Here is a 19,611-nt window from a genome sequence, read left to right as displayed (position 1 = left end):
TGATGTGGAGGGTAATTCAGCATAGGATGACAAGGCGGAGGAGGAGAAAGAGGGGAGACTGGACGTATATGATGAGGCGGAAACCCTGATTGAGGTTGGGCCCGCTATTCGTAGCGTGGGTAGGATATGTGTTGATGGTCCAGTTTGAGACTTTGTTTCATCTTCCACCAGGTTCAGCCAGTGTGCCGTGACAGAGATGTATCGTCCCTGGCCACAAGTACTTGTCCACGTGTCTGTTGTAAGATGGACCTTCCCGGTTACGGCATTAGTGAGAGCACGCTTTAGATTGGTTAAGACGTGGTGGTGTAACGCGGGGACGGCACACTGGGAAAAATAGTGCCGGCTGGGAACCGAGTATCGTGGGGCAGCCACAGCCAAAAGATCATGGAAAGACTGTGTCCCCACAAGCCTAAATGGCAACATCTCCACGGTGAGCAAATTGGCAATGTGCGTGCCCAGTATTTGTGCTTGTGGGTGCGTGGCTTGGTATTTACGCCTCCTTTCATACATCTGGGGCATGGACAATTGGTCACTTTCCTGGGACAAACAAGTGGATGAGCTTGTTGTGGCCTGTGTCTGTGCAACCGCAGCTTGTGAGCAAGAGGTATGATGATCACCTGCTTCCTGCCCAGCAGATTGGTGAGGCCATATCACATGCGACATGGCAGTGGTTTGACCCGCAGTCACAGACACTGATTTGGTACCCTGTTGTTCAGCCCATCGACTAGGGTGCTTAGCTGCCATGTGTTTCCGCATGCTGATGGTGTTTTGGTTGCCTTTGCCCGGGCCTCTGCTCAGCTTCCTATGACAGATGCTACAGATGACAACATTTGGTTCAGAAGGACTATCGGAAAAAAATTTCCAGACAGCTGCTGAACGCACCCTTGCCTTGACTTGGGGCACAGAGGGATTGCTCTTGGCAACAGTTGACACACTTCGCACTCTGCCTTTGTTGGTGCTACGTATCCACCTTCATCCTCTGTGCTGCTGTGCTGGCTATACGTGCCAATGGCCTAGGTAGAATCGGTGGTCTCATTATCGACCACCTCGTCGTCCATGTCATCCTCCTTCCGTGTTGATATTGGCGACTGGACAGATGGCAACTGTGTGTCATCACCATCAGCCTCCACCTCTTCACCCAGTATATCACGTGAATGAAAGTGGCTTTCTTCTGGACGTGGGGTTTCAAATATTTGGCCATCTTCAACAGACGATACCCCCTCACGTTCCTCTTCAATGTTGCTCGGTGAGAGGCCAGAGGCAATGAAAGAAAATGGACCAAACAGATCCTCGGAGTGACCAAGGTTGGGATCAAATGTTTCCTGTGACTCCTGACCGGGTGATGAACTAGCAGCAAGTTGAGAATAGGATGACCCAGGGTTCTTTGTATGGAAAGTAGACTGTTTTGTCATGGACGATTGGGTGCTGCTAGAACATTTTCTGGAGGCTTTATCAGCCATCCAAGACAGTATCTGCTCTTGTTCTTCTGGCTTCCAGGCCCGTTTATGTTCCAGACCGGGAAATTTCACCAGGAAACTAGATGCATCAACCTTCTTCAATCTCCCAGACTCTGTGCCTTGTTGGGCACCAACGACCCCACGTCCACGTCCCTGTCCCTTCACAAAAGTCTTTTTAGGAATTTTGGATTTTTCTGCCATAGTTGCAGATGTTCAGATGCAGATATTGGGGAACAAGGAGCAGTTAGTGCTTTGTGGAAGGTAGCACTACAGCCTAGTACTACTTTGTGTTTTACAAACAGTACCGCAGCAGAAAAAAAAATTGCCCTGAGGTTTAAGGTGAGATTACACACGCCAGTCACCACACAAGACAGCGGTGCTGCCACTAAAAAATTGCCCTGAGGTTTAAGGTGAGATTACGCACTCCAGTCACCACACAAGACAGCGATGCTGGCTGTGTGTCAGTTGTGCAGTACCGTGCGTGTATACTATTTGCTGTGATTATGTGAATGCAGCACGGCAGCAGCACAAAAAAACTGCCCTGAAGTTTAAGGCATGAACACGCACCCCAGACACCAGACACCACACAAGACACAAGACAGTGGTGCTGCCTGCATGTCAGTTGTGCAGTACCGTGCGTGCTATTCGCTGTGAACACAGCACGGCAGCAGCAAAAAAAAACTGCCCTGAGGTTTAAGGCAAGAATACGTACCCCAGACACCACACAAGACAGTGGTGCTGCCTGCGTGTCAGTTGTGCAGTACCCTGCGTGCTATTCGCTGTGAATGCAGCACGGCAGCAGCACAAAAAACCTGCCCTGCAGGGGTAAATGTGACCAAAAAAAAGCTGGGAAAACGGTCACTACTCGTTCCCTGATCTTATGCTTTCAGCTCTGAAAAGAGCTTTTGGGTTTCACAGATGATTTCTGGCTGATTTGAACCAAAAAACACAACTCTCCCTAGCAGCTGCTCACACTCTCCCTACACTAGCTGTGTTCTGCATGCAATGTGCAGAAAATGACGGCGGCAGGCAGGGCTTAGTGCCAGGCTATGATTGATGACTCATAGGAAGCTGGGCGGCCAACCAATCATAGTAATGCCGCCCACAACCAAGAATGGTGTGGCATTACTGTGATTGGCAACTGCTGGGCGGGAGAACCGAATAGCGAGGCGAGTAGTGAAATACTCACTATGTTTCGAGTACCGCGAGTACCGCATTACTCGCCGAGTACCGAATACCCACGAATATGCTCGCTCATCCCTACTTGTATTCCAATCATGTGTATTGTTCCACAAAGTTTCAGTGATTCCAATGACATCATATTTCTTCTCATGTGTTAGTAGTTCCAATTCTCCTTGTTTGTTGCCCATGCTTTGTGTATTTGTATAGAAACATTTTTGTTTGTGATTGGTTTCTCTTCCTTCAATATTTTTATTATTTAGATTTTTTTGTCTTTGTTTTCTAATAGCAGAGTTCTCAATAGTATTTGTCAGGTGTATGGCTTTTTCTGGCCTTTTGCTTCCCTTCCCACATTGTTCTAGTTTAAAGTTCTCCTGATGAGTGTAGCAAGGCGACTTCCAATTACATGTTTTCCAGTCTTCGTAAGGTTCACCACATCAGTCCATCATATACTATAGGTAATTCACTCCGAGATCCAGAAATCCAAATCCTTGCTCATGGCACCATCATTGTAGCCAGTTGTTCACCTGCAGAATCTTATTCCTCCTCCTCGTTCCATGACCATACACTGGGAGGATGGAAGAGAAGACCAGCCTGGCATATGCTCCCCCAGCCTGGTCCCCCATCCTATTATATGCTCCAGTAGCCTGGTCCCCCATCCTATCATATGCTCTCCGGCCTTATCCCACATCCTATTATATGCTGCTGCATTCTGGTATATGATCCCCAGCTTGGTCCCCCATCCTATTATATGGTTTCCCAGTCTAGTATATGCTCCCCCAGTCTGGTCTATCATTCTAGTATCTGCTCCCCATAACCTGGTTCCCCATCCTTTCATATGCTCCCACTGCCTGGTTCCCCATCCTATTATATACTCCCAGTTCCTGGTATATGCTCCCCTATCCTGGTATATGCTATGCTCCCCATCCTGATCCCCCATTCTATTATATGCTCCCCCATCCTGGTATATTCTCCCCTATCCTGGTATATGTTCCCCCATCCTATTATATGCTCTCCTGGCCTGGTCCCCCATCTTATTATATGCTCCCCCATTTTGGTATATGCTGCCCAGCTTCGTCCTCCATCCTATTATATGCTTCCCCAGCCTGGTATATGCTCCTCCAGCCTGCTCACCCATTCTGGTATATGCTCCCCTGATCTGGTTGCCCCGGTGGTGGCGTGGCGTGGCGTGTGTCCTTCAGAAAGAGGGATATGGATAAGCACCGATAGGGTATTTTTCGGGGGACATAGACCCAGGGTCTTTATACGCACTACACCGATGATATAATGAAGATATTGAGATCTACCCTATCCACCCCAGTCTGAGCACTTTGCACTTTATCATACATACATACCAGCCCGTTTTATTAGAACACTTGTGCGATCATTATACCAGATCCTGATGCTTTATGCGTCTCTAGTACTACTCTCCATATGTTGTTGAATTTTGTTATTATTATTTTTGGTAATACATGTTTAATAAATTTATACCTTTTTATGAATTTTCGGACTTACTACTCCATCTTTTCTAGTTAGCTATATGCTCCCCTAAACTGGTTCCCTATCCTTTTAAAGAAAAAAGAAAAAATGCCAGCTTACCCGGTTGGTTCAAAAGATAAGCTGCTATACTGTATAGGCTCTCAGCAACGGATAAATGACAGGAGCTCTTGCCAACAATACATGCGAAAAGGAGATGAATCCAGCGAGCCAAGTTTGAAGTACATAAAAAATCTTTTTCTTTATTTCAAACGTAGATTAAAAATATTTATCCATAGCAGCATATTATAAATATAGGCAGAGATAGGAAAAATTACTGCTGTAAAGCGCACGGCAAGACGCGTTTCGGCTAAACCTTTATCATTGCCATAATACACATTGCTATTTTTCTGGGATATAAGAAGGAAAAGATCCTAAGATAGGTGGTGCTATAGTTGATTAAGCATTAATAGATCACACTTGTGGGCATCCACCTATAAGATTAACTATTTAAAAACAAGTGTTAACCCTAACTGAAGCTAATACGCTAGCAGTAATTTTTCCATATATTTTACAAATATTTTACAATACATGATATAACAGAATATATATATGGAGATTTTATTCTCATGTTATCCTCCACAATACTTCCATAATATAATTTTTACTCAAAAAAATATATATTTATGAACTTAAGACAGAGCAGGTTATAATTATTAACATAAGAATCATAATTTAGAATTTTTAATAAATTCTAATTAAATCTTGTCTATTGTTTAAGCCAATTGGTATCCTAGTTTCCAAAGTAAAAATCCAAGCAGATTCTCTGTTAAGTAGTTTACGTTTTCTATCGCCCCCTCTGGTAGACCATGTTACTAACTCTATTGCTTTAAACCTGAAGCTATCAAAATTGCCAGAATGGTATTGTGAAAAATGTCTGGAGACCGCTGATGGATTGAAGCTGGAGGGGTTAATAGCATCAGAGATATGTCTTCTAATTCTTTTCCTCAGTTTTCCCGTTGTACAACCTATATACTGTTTACAACATGATGTACAGTCAATCAAATATACTACATAGGTGGAATTACAGTTCAGAAAACTGTTAATAGAATATTATTTGTTACTATGGAATGAGGAAAATTTGTTGATTTTATGTGCATATTGACAACAAGTACATCTCTTATTTCCACATTTAAAAAACCCCTTTAAATTCAGCCAGGTGTCACTGGTTTCCCGCAAGGAATTCAAATACAGACTAGGCAATAGTTTATCCTGCAAAGTAGCTGCTTTTTTTGCTACATAAGTAATTTGGTTTTCTGCAATAATTTGTTTTAGTTTTGGATCCTGGCTTAACACGAATATATTTCTTTATAATAGAAACTATGTTGTTATACTGGAGACTATATGGAGTAGAGAAAACAATTTTTTTATTATTTGGAAATTGTGATTTTTTTGTTGTTTTTTTATTTATTTATTATTAAATCCTTTCTATCAATATCCTTGACTATTTTGGTTGCTCTCTGTAACATCCAATTTGGATATCCTCTATTTTTTAGTCTCATATTAACTAATTCCTGTGCATTTTTATATGTTTTTGGATCAGTCGAATTTCGTTTATACCTTATAAGCTCTCCTATGGGGATATTTTTTATCACATGTTGAGGATGGCAAGAATCAGCTGCCAGTAATGTATTTTTGGCAGTGCTTTTGTGGTAGGGGCTAATAAAGATTTTTTTCTTGTCATTTTCATCTAGACCTGCTGTTAATGTAACATCTAGAAAATTCACTGAATTTTTATTCCAAAAATGTGTAAAGGCTAAATTGAAATCATTCACATTAATGCTGTTTATAAAACTGGAGGCTTCCTCCTGTGTTCCTTTCCATATAATGACTAAGTCATCTATATAACGCCCTGTCCACACCAGGCTTTTAGAAAAAAGGTTGGAGTCAGCATATAGGACCAATTCCTCCCATCTGGCCATAACTAAATTTGCCAGAGACGGGGAGAACTTGGCCCCCATGCTGACTCCAGTCTTCTGCAGAAAAAATCTGCTATTAAAAGAAAAATAATTGTGACTGAGTAAAAACCTTACTGCCATTACCAAAAAATCCTTGATTTCTATAGCATAATTACTAAATGTTTCTAAGTGATAAATTAAGGAATCTATGGCCACCCCATGAGGGATCGATGGATATAATGAAACCACATCACTTGTAATCCAGGAGTATTGATCATCCCATACAAAATTTTCCATCATGGTAACTAAAGCTTTGGTATCTCTGATGTAACTAGGGATTTCTTTCACCAGAGGCTGTAAGTAGTGATCCACCCATTCTCCTAATCTCTCTCCCAAAGATCCAATACCTGCCACTATAGGGTGTAGTGGAGGTGGAAATACATCCTTATGGACCTTAGGGAGGGAATGGTAAATAGGAACAATTGGACAGGTGACATGTAAATAGTCAAATAACCTCTGTGTTAGAGTCCCATTGAATAGGCCCTCCTCTAGCAATGCTTTAAGCTCCCCATTAAATTCAATAGTAGGATCATAGAATATTTCTTGATAGGCATGAGAATTCTCAAGGTCTAATAAATTCAACCTTTCATACAATCCTGCATTAAGAATAACTACTCCTCCCCCTTTGTCAGCCTCACGTACTAACAGATCTTTATTACTTATTAGATCCTTTAAAGCCATTCTTTCTTTTGTAGATAAATTATTTCTATTTATAGGAATATTTCTAATTTCTTTATCCAGTTCTATAAGTTCACTTTCCACCAGCTCCTGGAAATCAAGGATTTTTTGGTAATGGCAGTAAGGTTTTTACTCAGTCACAATTATTTTTCCTTTAATAGCAGATTTTTTCTGCAGAAGACTGGAGTCAGCATGGGGGCCAAGTTCTCCCCGTCTCTGGCAAATTTAGTTATGGCCAGATGGGAGGAATTGGTCCTATATGCTGACTCCAACCTTTTTTCTAAAAGCCTGGTGTGGACAGGGCGTTATATAGATGACTTGGTCATTATATGGAAAGGAACACAGGAGGAAGCCTCCAGTTTTATAAACAGCATTAATGTGAATGATTTCAATTTAGCCTTTACACATTTTTGGAATAAAAATTCAGTGAATTTTCTAGATGTCACATTAACAGCAGGTCTAGATGAAAATGACAAGAAAAAAATCTTTATTAGCCCCTACCGCAAAAGCACTGCCAAAAATACATTACTGGCAGCTGATTCTTGCCATCCTCAACATGTGATAAAAAATATCCCCATAGGAGAGCTTATAAGGTATAAACGAAATTCGACTGATCCAAAAACATATAAAAATGCACAGGAATTAGTTAATATGAGACTAAAAAATAGAGGATATCCAATTTGGATGTTACAGAGAGCAACCATAATAGTAAAGGATATTGATAGAAAGGATTTAATAATAAATAAAAAAACAACAAAAAAAATCACAATTTTCAAATAATAAAAGAAATGTTTTCTCTACTCCATATAGTCTTCAGTATAACAACATAGTTTCCATTATAAAGAGATACATTCCAGTGTTAAGCCAGGATCCAAAACTAAAACAACTTATTGCAGAAAACCAAATTACTTATGTAGCAAAAAAAGCAGCTACTTTGCAGGATAAACTATCGCCCAGTCTGTATTTGAATTCCTCGCTGGAAACCAGTGACACCTGGCTGAATTTAAAGGGGTTTTTTAAATGTGGAAATAAGAGATGTACTTGTTGTCAATACGCACATAAAATCAACAAATTTTCCTCATTCCATAGCAACAAAGAATATCCTATTAACAGTTTTCTGAACTGTAATTCCACCTACATAGTATATTTGATTGACTGCACATCATGTTGTAAACAGTATATAGGTTGTACAACGGGAAAACTGAGGAAAAGAATCAGAAGACACATTTCTGATGCTATTAACCCCTCCAGCTTCAATCCATCAGCGGTCTCCAGGCATTTTTCACAATATCATTCTGGTAACTTTGATAGCTTCAGGTTTAAAGCAATAGAATTAGTAACACGGTCTACCAGAGGGGGCGATAGAAAACGTAAACTACTTAACAGAGAATCTGCTTGGATTTTTACTTTGGAAACTAGGATGCCAATTGGCTTAAACAATAGACAAGATTTAATTAGAATTTATTAAAAATCCTAAAATTATGATTCTTATGTTAATAATTATAACCTGCTCTGTCTTAAGTTCATAAATATATTTTTTTTTGAGTAAAAATTTTATTATGGAAGTATTGTGGAGGATAACATGAGAATAAAATCTCTGTACATATATTCTGTTATATCATGTATTGTAAAATATTGTAAAATATATGGAAAAATTACTGCTAGCGTATTAGCTTTTGTTAGGGTTAACACTTGTTTTTAAATAGTTAATTTTATAGGTGGATGCCCACAAGTGTGATCTATTAACACTTAATCAACTATAGCACCACCTATCTTAGGATCTTTTCCTTCCTATATCCCAGAAAAATAGCAATGTGTATTATGGCAATGATAAAGGTTTAGCCGAAACGCGTCTTGCCGTGCGCTTTACAGCAGTAATTTTTCCTATCTCTGCCTATATTTATAATATGCTGCTATGGATAAATATTTTTAATCTACGTTTGAAATAAAGAAAAAGATTTTTATGTACTTCAAACTTGGCTCGCTGGATTCATCTCCTTTTCGCTATCCTTTTAAATGCTTCCCCTGCCTGGTGCCCCATCCTATCATATGCTCCCTATCCTATTATATGCCTTGCCAACCTGGTCCCCCCGTTATTATATGCTCCCCTAGCCTGGTATATGCTCCACCAGTCTGGACCACCATTCTATGATATGCTCCCCTAGCTCGCCAATGGCCTGCGCTGCTGTTGCTCAATTCATACTTACATACATACATAAAAAAAAAAAGTACTCCTCCCCTTTCCCCCCGCTCTCCTGCAGCATGTCATCTGCATTAAATATTTTAATAAAACGGCATCACAGTCAGTGTGTGTACATACCGGGCTATCTGGTGCCAATTTGTTGAAGGCAAGGTGTGCAAAATTGTATTCAATAAAATGTCGCCAGATGCCAGACACGGCGATATGCACAGGCGTGACACTCCTCCTCCTGATCCAATCTCGTCCACTGGAGAGTGCTGACTCCAGCACCAAACTCCTCCTCCAGCCTCATCTTTCTCCAACCTCGTCACACTGGGCCGCCGGTGTGGTAACACTGGATGAGTCCTTCTGACCTTCTGACTCCACCCACACTGTGCAGTCGCAGTCTATACTGGTTTTAGACAGAAGGACCCATCCACTGTTCTGTTATAGATAATGCATGGGGATGTTATTGATTATCTTTAATGGCTTTGATAAATGAAGTTGGTTTTAGAGTTTTTTTCTTATTATTCAATTTTTCATTAAGAGCAATTCTATAGAAGTTGACTATTTGAGGTGACAAGGACCACTGGATGTGCTATGGAGAGCAAAACAGTGACTGGTGACACCTCATGATATTCTTAAGTGAGGCAAGTACTGTATTTTTCGGACCATAAAACGCACTTTTTTCTTCAAATTTGGGAGGAAAATGTGGGGTGTGTCTTATAGTCTAAATGTGACATGTGGGGAGGGGGCAGCGGTGGAGTGGGATCGCACTCGCAGTAACCAAGAAAATGTTGCCGCTGCAGGAATTCGGTGCTGGGTAAACCACGTGGTCCCAATGCTTAAAGTGAAGGAATATTCATTAGCCGCTTCCCCGCCCACCTGTCAGTGCCGAGCATTGGGCGGGGAGCAGCAAATGAATATTCCTTCACTTAATTAGTGGACCCACATGGTTTCCCCAGTGCCATATTCCTGCAGCATCTGGGGAGATCGTGTTCCGAGTGGAGAAGGAAGCGGCAGGAGCAGGGTGCCACAGGAGAGATCGCTGCAGTCGCATACTTGACAGCACAGTGCTCCCATCATTATACGACCTGTGGTGATGTAATGAAGAGGGCAGGCTGGAGTATCACCTGACAGCACCGAGTCCTCCCTCTTCATTATGTCACCACAGGACCTGCAGACACCGCACTAGAAACAAATCAGCTTCCTGTTAAGCCCCCTTCACACATAGCGAGATCGCTAGCGATCTCGCTAAAGAGTCACCGATTCTGTGATGCAACAGCGATATAGGTAGTGATCTCGCTACATGTGACACTTACCTCCGACCGGCCCCCCTGCTGGATATCGTTGATCGGGCAAGATCGTCCTGGTCCATTTCTCTTCGCCGGCTCCCTGCTGGCGCCGACGAGCGACTCCATGGACGCAGGTGGAAGACGTCACCCTTGCTGCGTGTGACAGGTGAGTACGACCGCTGCTGCATCGCTGGTGAGATCTGCCTGTTTGGCAGCTCACTAGCGACCATTTAGCGATGCACCAGCGATCCTGACTGGGTCGTATCGTTGTTGGCATCGCTGATGCATTGCTAAATGTAACGGGGCCTTTACATGACCTGTGGTGAGGTAATAAGAGGCGGCTCTGTGTGGTAATGTGATGCTCCAGCCCTTCATTACCTCACCACAGGTCCTGTAAGCTGTAGAGAGAGATACTTTTGATTTTCTAGAGTGTCTGGCTGCAGGACCTGCACTGATGTGAGTACAGCCTGTACAAATAAGAATTAATTAAAAGTTTAGTAATTACAACACATAAAAAAGAACTCTGCCACTCCTGTGGTGAATTATAACTCGCAGCATGTCCTGCAGATCCTATGGCATGCTGGGAGTTATAGTTCTCCCATGGGATCTTAAAGCAGAAATCCAGTGTTATATTTCAGTGCTGGAGTGGTGCTTTAAATATAAGCCCTGTGCCCCCATTCTTATACTTGTAGGGAGGAGGGCCCCCACAGAGTATCCGGATTGGAACCAAGAGGACCGCCATCTAGGTTCCTAAGGGAACTGTACCCGGGGAACGGAGGAGGAAGGTAAATGGCTAAGAGTGACAGGACAGCAAGGGGAGGGGCGAGTATAACGGGCAGGGAGCGTGCAAGGGAGTCAGTTAGCAGAACGCAGACACGGAGCAAGAGACTGTGGGGGCGTGAGAGAGCCAGAGTGACAAACAGTGACCAGAGAGGAGACCAGCAGCAGAGGGGAGATTTACAGTGGCCTTCGGGGAGGAGGCACCGGGCTTACTGGCAAGAGACTGTCGCTTCACTCCAATCCGGGGTCATGACCTGCCCACGGTCGTCCGCGGCTGTTGCCGCTGTGCTCCAGCCCCTTGCGGCCTGTCCGCTACCTCTCGCGCCCACTGCCGCTTCACTCCAGCCCGCGGTTGCGGCCTGCCCTCTGCTGCCCGTGGACACTGCCGCCCCGCTTCAGCCCGAGGCTGCGGCCTGTCCATCACCGCCCGCAGCTGCCATCATCCCGCTGCAGTCGGCAGTTGGGGCCTGCTCCTCGCCAACAGAGAGACTCTTTGCCCAGCCCCAGGGCGTGCACGTGACCTACCAACCACCACTCCTGGTAACTGCGACACACCCCTGCTTGGTGATTGGAGTCTCCCTGGACCCGCTAACGAGCGGAACCCCGCTGTCTTTACAGGGGGTTACCTCATCAAAGGACTCACCTAGGGCCTGTTGTGCCCCAACCTCTCCTGGGCGCTGGGGCACCCGAAGACTACGCCAGATCTTCAGCAGCTGGGCCCAGCGGCTGCGACGAAAAAATCAGCTTCATCAGAAACGCCGAGGGACGTCAGGACAAATAAGTGACACTATAGGAAATTAGGACCCTTAGTCAGCCATACTGCGGCCCTATAGTAACTGGCCTTTGCCGGGTTATTCGTGTTCTCTTTAATAGTGTTTGGTTGTACTGAGTCCCTGCGAGGACAATTGTTATTTTGTTTTGGTTGCTTGGTATAGCCCTAGCGGCTTCAATATATAAAAGTTACTTCACAAAGTACAACTCAGTCTCGCGTCTCATCACTGCATCCTGTGTACCTGCTATTACCTACATACTCACCCTCCAGCGTCTTCATAAAGTACTTTACAGATACCACACTGGTCCCGCAGCACCATCTTCTACCCGTAGCTTCCAACATAATAACATATAACATACTTTTATATATAATAACACCACATATAATAGTATGTTATTTATGTTATTAAATATTTCACCACATTTTTGCTTCAAATATTTTTTCCCTATTTTCCACCTCAAAATCCTGGGTGCATCTTATACGCTATAAGATGCACCCAGGATTTTGAGGTGGAGAATAGGGAAAAAATATTTGGTGCTAACCTCCATGGGTATTGATCGATGGGTAAAAACCTAAGCAAGCCAAACCAACACATGGTCTCCAGCCATATTAAATAAATGTACAGAGACATGCAAAATTTAAGTGGTTGACTTATCTTTTTAACTGGGTAAAATTGCAAAACACTTAGAAAAGCAAACAATAAAGTGTCCAGTGTCAAGTATACACTTCTGAGCAAGTGATGTGGGGTGTGCCTGTGTAAGGAGATATCCAGTGAAGAGAAAACAGCTGCACTCTGGGAAATTTTGATTTTCAATGCAAACATTTTTTTTTATTATTAAAGACACCACAGGGGAATAGTGTGTTGAGGTAACGTTTCGACCCTATGTCGGGTCTTTTTCAAACCTCACTTAAAGCACAAGAGAAATAGAAGCAATCACGGCAGTATGAATGTGCAGGAGGGGCTAAAGTGCCATATGTAGAAGTCCGGTCTGGCAGGGACCAGGCAGAGGTCCTAAGATGAGCTGGAAGCATGTTTACAAAAAAAGATATAAAAAGGTAAAAATAAAACGACACACAAATATGCAAAACAGTTATGAAATAAAAAGGGAGAAATAATAGAAAATGCCTAATTGTTCTTTTGTTTCCTGAATCATGGATCACAATTAGCATAGGCAGATCCCCAAATGTGAACAACTTTCTTTTGCATATCCAAGCTTTTATATACTTGACCCTGGGTTTGGGTTTCCAGGATGGCCTGAATTCGACAATTTAAATATTGCTGTTTGTGACTGGACAGTGGGGCTAATTTAGGTTCCATGGCCTTGCATTTCAAATATCCTGTGTTTCTAGCTACCCCCGCCATACAGTACATTGGAAATATTCAACTTGGTTATAATGGCTATTTGCTAACCCTTTGAATTTCAGAGTGACCAGGGTGGGATGTCGGGATTGACACTTTTGTACTCATAGCAAAAAAACCTTTGTTCTGAGTTCTTGCAATAATAATGGTAAATCCAGTTGGTCCATTTTGTGTAGTAGCAGTTTGCTGATGGTAAACTCAACTCCATGAAAATACTGTATTTTGTGGATTATAAGACGCACCCCAAATTTTGAGGAGAAAATTCGGAAAAAAACCTTTTTTAATAAAATGGTGGGGCCTCTTATAATCAATGCGTCTTTTTGCATATCGGAGGTGGTGGCTGCAATGAAGCGGGGTCCCAGGGTCACTTCTGAAGGAGGCAAGAGTGGCACGTTGCTGCAGGCCGCAGACTGAGATGAGGGGATGTTCCGATGTGTGCCGCTGCAGGTGAAAATGGATGCGGTGCTTTGTGATGTGGGGGGCTCCGCTGGCATTTTGTGAAAGCCGGAGCACCCCGGCACATTCATTACTGTGATGCGGTGGCCTCAGGGAAAATGGCCACTGGGGGCGGTGCATGCTCAGATTGAGATCTCGGCAACGAGAACTCATCTTGTCACGGCCGCCGCTGATACTCACCTGCCGTGTCCTGTGCGCACCTCCCGGCACGCACCCGCTCCCCGGCGTGTCCCCGCTGCTGACCTCCGGCCTCCCCGATGTCGCTCCCACGCTCCTCTGGCCGGAGCTCTGACGGCGTCATGTGACGCGGTGGCTCCGCCCCCAACATGGCGGCACCCATCGCCTATTTCTGGCAGGCGTCTCCCCAGGTAAGACGCCTGTGTATCGTTCCCGGGCTGCTGTCCTTTTGGCCAGCGCCTTGTACGCTCTCAGGCCCTGCTACGCTTCACCTCCTAGTCCCGGTCAGTTAGGTTTCTTTTGCTGTGCTCTCTGGGTTCGCCCCTCTGGCTGTTTCATTTCCCTGCCTCCTTCCCGGTGTGCTTGCGCCCCTGTGAACTCCTTGTCCGTGCCCTCTCTTACCCGCTCTCTCTCTTGCAGCCTCCAGCCACTACCTGCTTCGAACCCTCCAAGTGTCTGCGTCCTTCTGTCTCCTACCACTGACCTCCCGTGCCGCTGCTCCGCTGACTCTCCACCCTAGTTCCTCTGGTGCTCACCCAGTCGTCCCTTTGGCTCCGGCTGTCACGGTTCCATCCCTTGTGGGCCTGCCCCTAACACTCCCTGTATAGGGGGTGGCCCACCTGGTCCAGCTCGTCCGCAGGGGCTCTGGGGCCGTGACCCAGAGGGTCCACTCCGTGTTGCTCTCCTTGTTTTTTGCCATACGAAACACACTCCGTAACACATCTCCTGAGATCTCAGGACGTGTTCTCGTTGCCCAATCTGAGCATGTGCCGCCCCCAGCGGCTATTTTCCCGCAGGCCACCGCATTGCAGTAATGAATGTGTGGGGAGCTCTGGGAAAATGGAAGCCAGGGGGCGGGGCATGCTCAGATTGAGATCTCGGGACGAGATTTCAATCTGGGCATGTGCCGCCCCAGCCGGCCATTTTCCCTGTGGCCACCGCATCACAATAATAGATATGCGGGGGCTCTGAGCTTTCAGAAAATGCTGGCGGAGCCCCCCACACCACAGAGCACTGCAGCCATTTTCACCCGCAGTGGCGCACATCAGAATACCCCCTCATCCCAGCCTGCGGCATGCAGCAACGCGCCACTCTTGCCTCCTCCAGCAGCAGAGCGGCCGGTAAGGTATATCTGCATTATAAGATGCACCCCCATTTTCCCCCAAAATTTTGGGGAAAAAAGTGCATCTTATAATCCGAAAAATTCTGTATTTCCCTTACAACCAGTAGTCAACAAAATAATCTGTCCCACTTGAAGCAAATTAAAACCTTCAAGCCTACCATTGTCATATTTTTCTTCAAATGGTAACCATTGAACATTTCTTGTATTTTACTAAGACAGTAACGTGTTAATTAAACATCCCTACCCTTTTTATTATCATTTATATTTTCAGGTAGTGGAGTGCTTGCTGTTTTGCTGGTTTCTGTATTTCTAGATAATATGGATGTTAAAAAAAAAGATGATGAAGTGGACATTAAAGATGAACCGTTTTGGATGAAAATATTAGAGACACTCAGGCATCTCAAAGATAAGCGACAGGTTCTGCTTATTCCACTCACAATGTGGAGTGGTTTTGAACAAGGATTCTTGGCTGGAGACTATACAAAGGTATTTTTCTCTATCTAGTTAAATGTAAATGTATTTAGGGAACCACTTATAGTTTCATCGTTTTTAAGGGTAAAGGCAGACAAGTCCATCGAATTCAACCTATAGCCTAACAAAAACCTCATGAAGTAAAATCTAATTGCCCCATATTAGGGGAAATATTCCTTCCCGATTCCACATATAGCAATCAGACTAGCTCTTTGTATTAAAGAGGTTGGCCACTACATTTTATAATGCCCCCATTGATTTAAACCTTGTAAATAAGGATTTTTGTACATGCATACTGCTGCCTCATGTGCCTCTGAGCAGCGCTATCGCTGACTGCTCGGTCCACATCACATGACCCCAACTGCAGCCGCCACTGACATCTGCTGATAGCACGTCAAGTTCCTGAATCCCTTGCAACACTCAGGCGTGACCCAGTCGCTGTCATACCTCTGATTGTCTGGGCTGTCGGCATAGTTTCACTGTGTCAAAGCCCAGTATCTAGCATGCGCTTTCTCTCTCTCCTCTGCTTTCACTGGCCGCAAGCATGTGATGGATACTGGGCTGTGACATGCGGTGAAACATGTAATGTGAAAAAAAAACAAAAGACGAAACAAGGATAACAGAAACCCTCAATTATGCAAAAGCACCAACCAACATTACGAATGAGGATAAGAACAGGAAGGAATAAACTAAACAGGAACAAGGAGATAAACACACATGTACAACAGAACACCTCTACAACAACTTCTCCTCAAAACACCTAGCTCAAGTACACCTCACAGGAAGATGAATGGTCAATAGCAACAACGAACTCCTATTCTGCACAGCGTCTCCTAAGAGCAAGAAAGCAGAGCTTTCACTGGCAAGACAGCGAGGGTCTGGCCAGGTTTTTTAGGAAGAGTTAACAACCAGATCAGAAGCAGCTGAAATGGAGCTGCATGTTTCTGACCATCATAGAAAGGGTCATTAACCCCTTCAGCATCAGAAGAAACTAAATTCATTTAATATAGGATTCAAACACCCAGGCTAAATGGAAGATCTGTGATTTCACAATACGCAGTGATCTTCTTCCATCAGATCTCCCTGGTTGGCATGACATAGTCGTGACAGCATCGTAGCCAATCACCAAGCTTTATGACTGTGGACACTTCCTGCTGCATCACAGCCATGCCAAGTATTGGCATCGCTGTGACAGAGTAGTGTAGCATGTGAGACAGCTTGTATAAAGGCAGTGTAAGGAGGTGAGACAGGATGGAGTCAGCGGTGTGCGGTGCCCTTTAAGGCCGGAACTATTGGGGCTGTCACCACTGCTAGCGGGGGAGACTTCCTCTGAGAGGGAGAGACCATCTGGTCAGACAGCAGGGGGGTGTGGGGTATTTAAGAGGGCCTGAGCATGGGAATGGGTCAGACTTGGCGGGAAGGCAACAGGAGACAGTTTACTCCCTCTCCACAGTTTCTACTGATGACTCCTCTGTTCCCAGACCTCCACGTGCTGACTCTGAGAATACTCTTGACGCTATTGAATTACTGTCTGCTACTGTACTGCTGACTGCCCCTGTTTTACCCAAGATACCAAAACAACAGCTCAAGGACTATTCTGAACTACCGCAGATTGTTGTGGCTAGTGCACGTGCTTGCGATCTGTGCCCGGCGCCATTTCTGGGACATTCAAGCAAAGGACTGTTTCCACGTTCCAGCATACCACAGACAAAGAGGACTGAATCCTTCGGCACTGTCTGGCGGCAGTGTTATTTGTTTCTTCGTAATGGAGCCAGAGACTTTGTGCATCGTTTGAGACATCGCCGAGACATAATCCAGCCTTCCCCCTGTCAAAGCTCCAACCGATAAGTGTTACGTTTATCTTGTATAACCTTTTGCCATTGCCTTTACCTCCCTGCGAGGAGTATTACTGTTATTGATTGTTTAGTAAATACTTGTTAACCCTTTCTCTGTCTCCGGGTACTCACTGCATCAAAAGAACTGCTGTCTCCTTTACAGCAGGATCACAGGTTGCACTGCCATAATCATTGTTGTCAGTCAGGAGAAAAGGGTGCCATACAGCCTAGCATACAGTGAATATCCAACCTTGTGTATAGTGACTGTACAGCCTGAGGCACAGTGCACTTTCAGTATGGTGTCTGTCCAGCCTGGTGCACAATGTACTTCCAGCATGTTGTATACTGACCGTCCAGCCTGGTACATGGCCCACTTCGAGAGTGGTGTATAGTGCCTATCCAGCCTGTTGCACAGTGCACATCCAGCATTGTGTATAGTGTCCATAAATATGAAAAGAGCATGAAATGAGGGATATGGTCTTGGTGCTGCTCATGGTGATGATAGAGCTGGTGAAGGGAGAGGACATAGTCATTCTGTACTTACTACATGCCCAAATCCAACTACTTCCTCTGGTGCATGCAGGCGCCAAGACATTTGCCATCTTTTCATAAGCACGAGTAATGCTGGCAGAATGGTGAGGCCACAAGATGTTGAAAAAGTGGTCGATTGAGTGGTTGACAATGACTTCAGTTCCATGTCATTGTCTTCCACCAGTTCCCCTGCAGAAAGGGCAGATTTGGCACCCTAGGACCATGGTCTTCATTTTTCCACCTCAACTCCTTGCAAAACAGCCAATCTGTGTGAGCCTCAAGTTATGCAGCAGTTTTTCTGCTGTTTGATGACTCTGCTGACTGGGGTTCCATGACCCACCCGCCTGGCCAAGTGGATGAGACAGAGTGCACTGATGTCCAACCACTCATTATGTCGGAGGATGAGTACATAGGAGGGCCAATGCACACAGCGGCGGAAAACTGCAGCATATATGTGAGGATGAGGAAGATCAGGTGCCAACTGCTGTGTTGTTCTGTAGTGTGGTAACCAGCAAGAAGAGCAGAGGTCTGAAATGGGTGGAAGATCGTGCAGGGGATGATGAGATCCTAGACCCCACATGGAGTAAAAGCCATCATAATGTCATGCTCAGTTTGGAAAAAAAGGAGGTATTTACGCTGCTCCAGAAGCGCAGCAAAAGAGAGAGCAGGGTGGAAAAACACAGAGGACAGCCCCTAGCCAGTATATCGGTTGCTACTGCCCACTGTGCAAAGGAAATGAGCATGTGGCGCCCCAGAGGGTTCAGTCGCCACAGAGTTACTGCACCTCCTCCTGAGGTGTGGAGCCCCACCATCCAGGTAAGGTGGAGACTCCTGACCACGCTCCAACACCTGCACCCCACACCACAAAGTAGTGTAGCAAAGCACCTTCGGCGGCTCCCTGCTTGGAGTGTAGCATAGTACCCCTTGGTGGCTCCCTCCTTGGAACACGAAACGTGCTGGGAGGTGGGTGGAGATTAGTTCACCTAAAAGAGCGGGAAGAGTTAAGTTCAGTCAGTCATTCACTCAGTCAGAGAGTCAGGATGTAGACGGACGGAGTGTGAGAAAGAGAAGATCCCCGGGAGAGGGATGGAGGAAGGAAGTGCTGCAGCAGGCCACAGTGATCTTGGTCTGCTGGCACAGGAAAGAGACAGAGAAAGGATGCTTGATTCTCCATTGGGAAGAAGGATTAGCACGGAACGTGAGGAGAATAAGAGAACAAGGACCAGGGTTAGAGGAGAACCCTTTTTAAGTTCTAAGCGCAAGGCCGGGGTCCGGTCCCCGAGGTTGTACGGATACTAGTGGTCCTGCAGCAGACACCGGAGGAATAGAAGTAGTGACCACGTTATTTCCACACAAGACTTGGGGGCACAACAGCAACATATTGGTAAACCGGGACTTAGTAGCAAGGAGTCCCCGAAGCAGGCTACAGCTGTCTGCCGTACAAGTAGAGTTCATAGGAACATCTGACAGGAGGCAATCCAATGTAACTCAGTACTGAGAGTACTTCATTCTTAGGCGCTATAAGAGGAGACGTTCAGAAAAGGCACATATGTTGGCGGAGTGCTGGAAAGGAGTACTTCATCTTGTCTGGAAGTTGGCTGAGCTCCTGACCCGGAGGACACGGCACGGATGCGGGCACCTGTACCTGCAACAGACTGTGAGTAAAGCTTTGGAACTACATGCCCTGGTGTCCTCCGCTTATTCCGGCGCCAACCTGCCCAGCACGGCTACATCCCTTGGGCCTGACACTACACCATCTACGTGTCACTTCACCTACACTGCCTTGGGACTACAGCCCTGCCTCTGGAGGGCTATAACATCACT

At 45.1% G+C, this 19,611-nt stretch overlaps 1 protein-coding gene across 1 annotated transcript in view; it reads left to right on the top strand.

Annotated features, from left to right (window-relative positions):
• Positions 1 to 19,611, top strand: part of UNC93A (unc-93 homolog A) — a 284,218-nt gene that overhangs the window by 214,026 nt on the left and 50,581 nt on the right. Inside the window, exon 5 of the mRNA XM_073545094.1 lies at positions 15,222 to 15,436. Coding sequence (XP_073401195.1) covers positions 15,222 to 15,436 — 215 coding nt within the window. The remainder of the gene's footprint in view (positions 1 to 15,221; positions 15,437 to 19,611) is intronic.

This window comes from Dendrobates tinctorius, unplaced genomic scaffold (genome assembly GCF_039654945.1).
Source record: "Dendrobates tinctorius isolate UK_male_01 unplaced genomic scaffold, ASM3965494v1 ptg000140l, whole genome shotgun sequence".
Classification (NCBI taxonomy): domain Eukaryota; kingdom Metazoa; phylum Chordata; class Amphibia; order Anura; family Dendrobatidae; genus Dendrobates; species Dendrobates tinctorius.
Note: the sequence above shows the minus strand (reverse complement) of the source record. Positions and strands in the feature narration are given on the sequence as shown.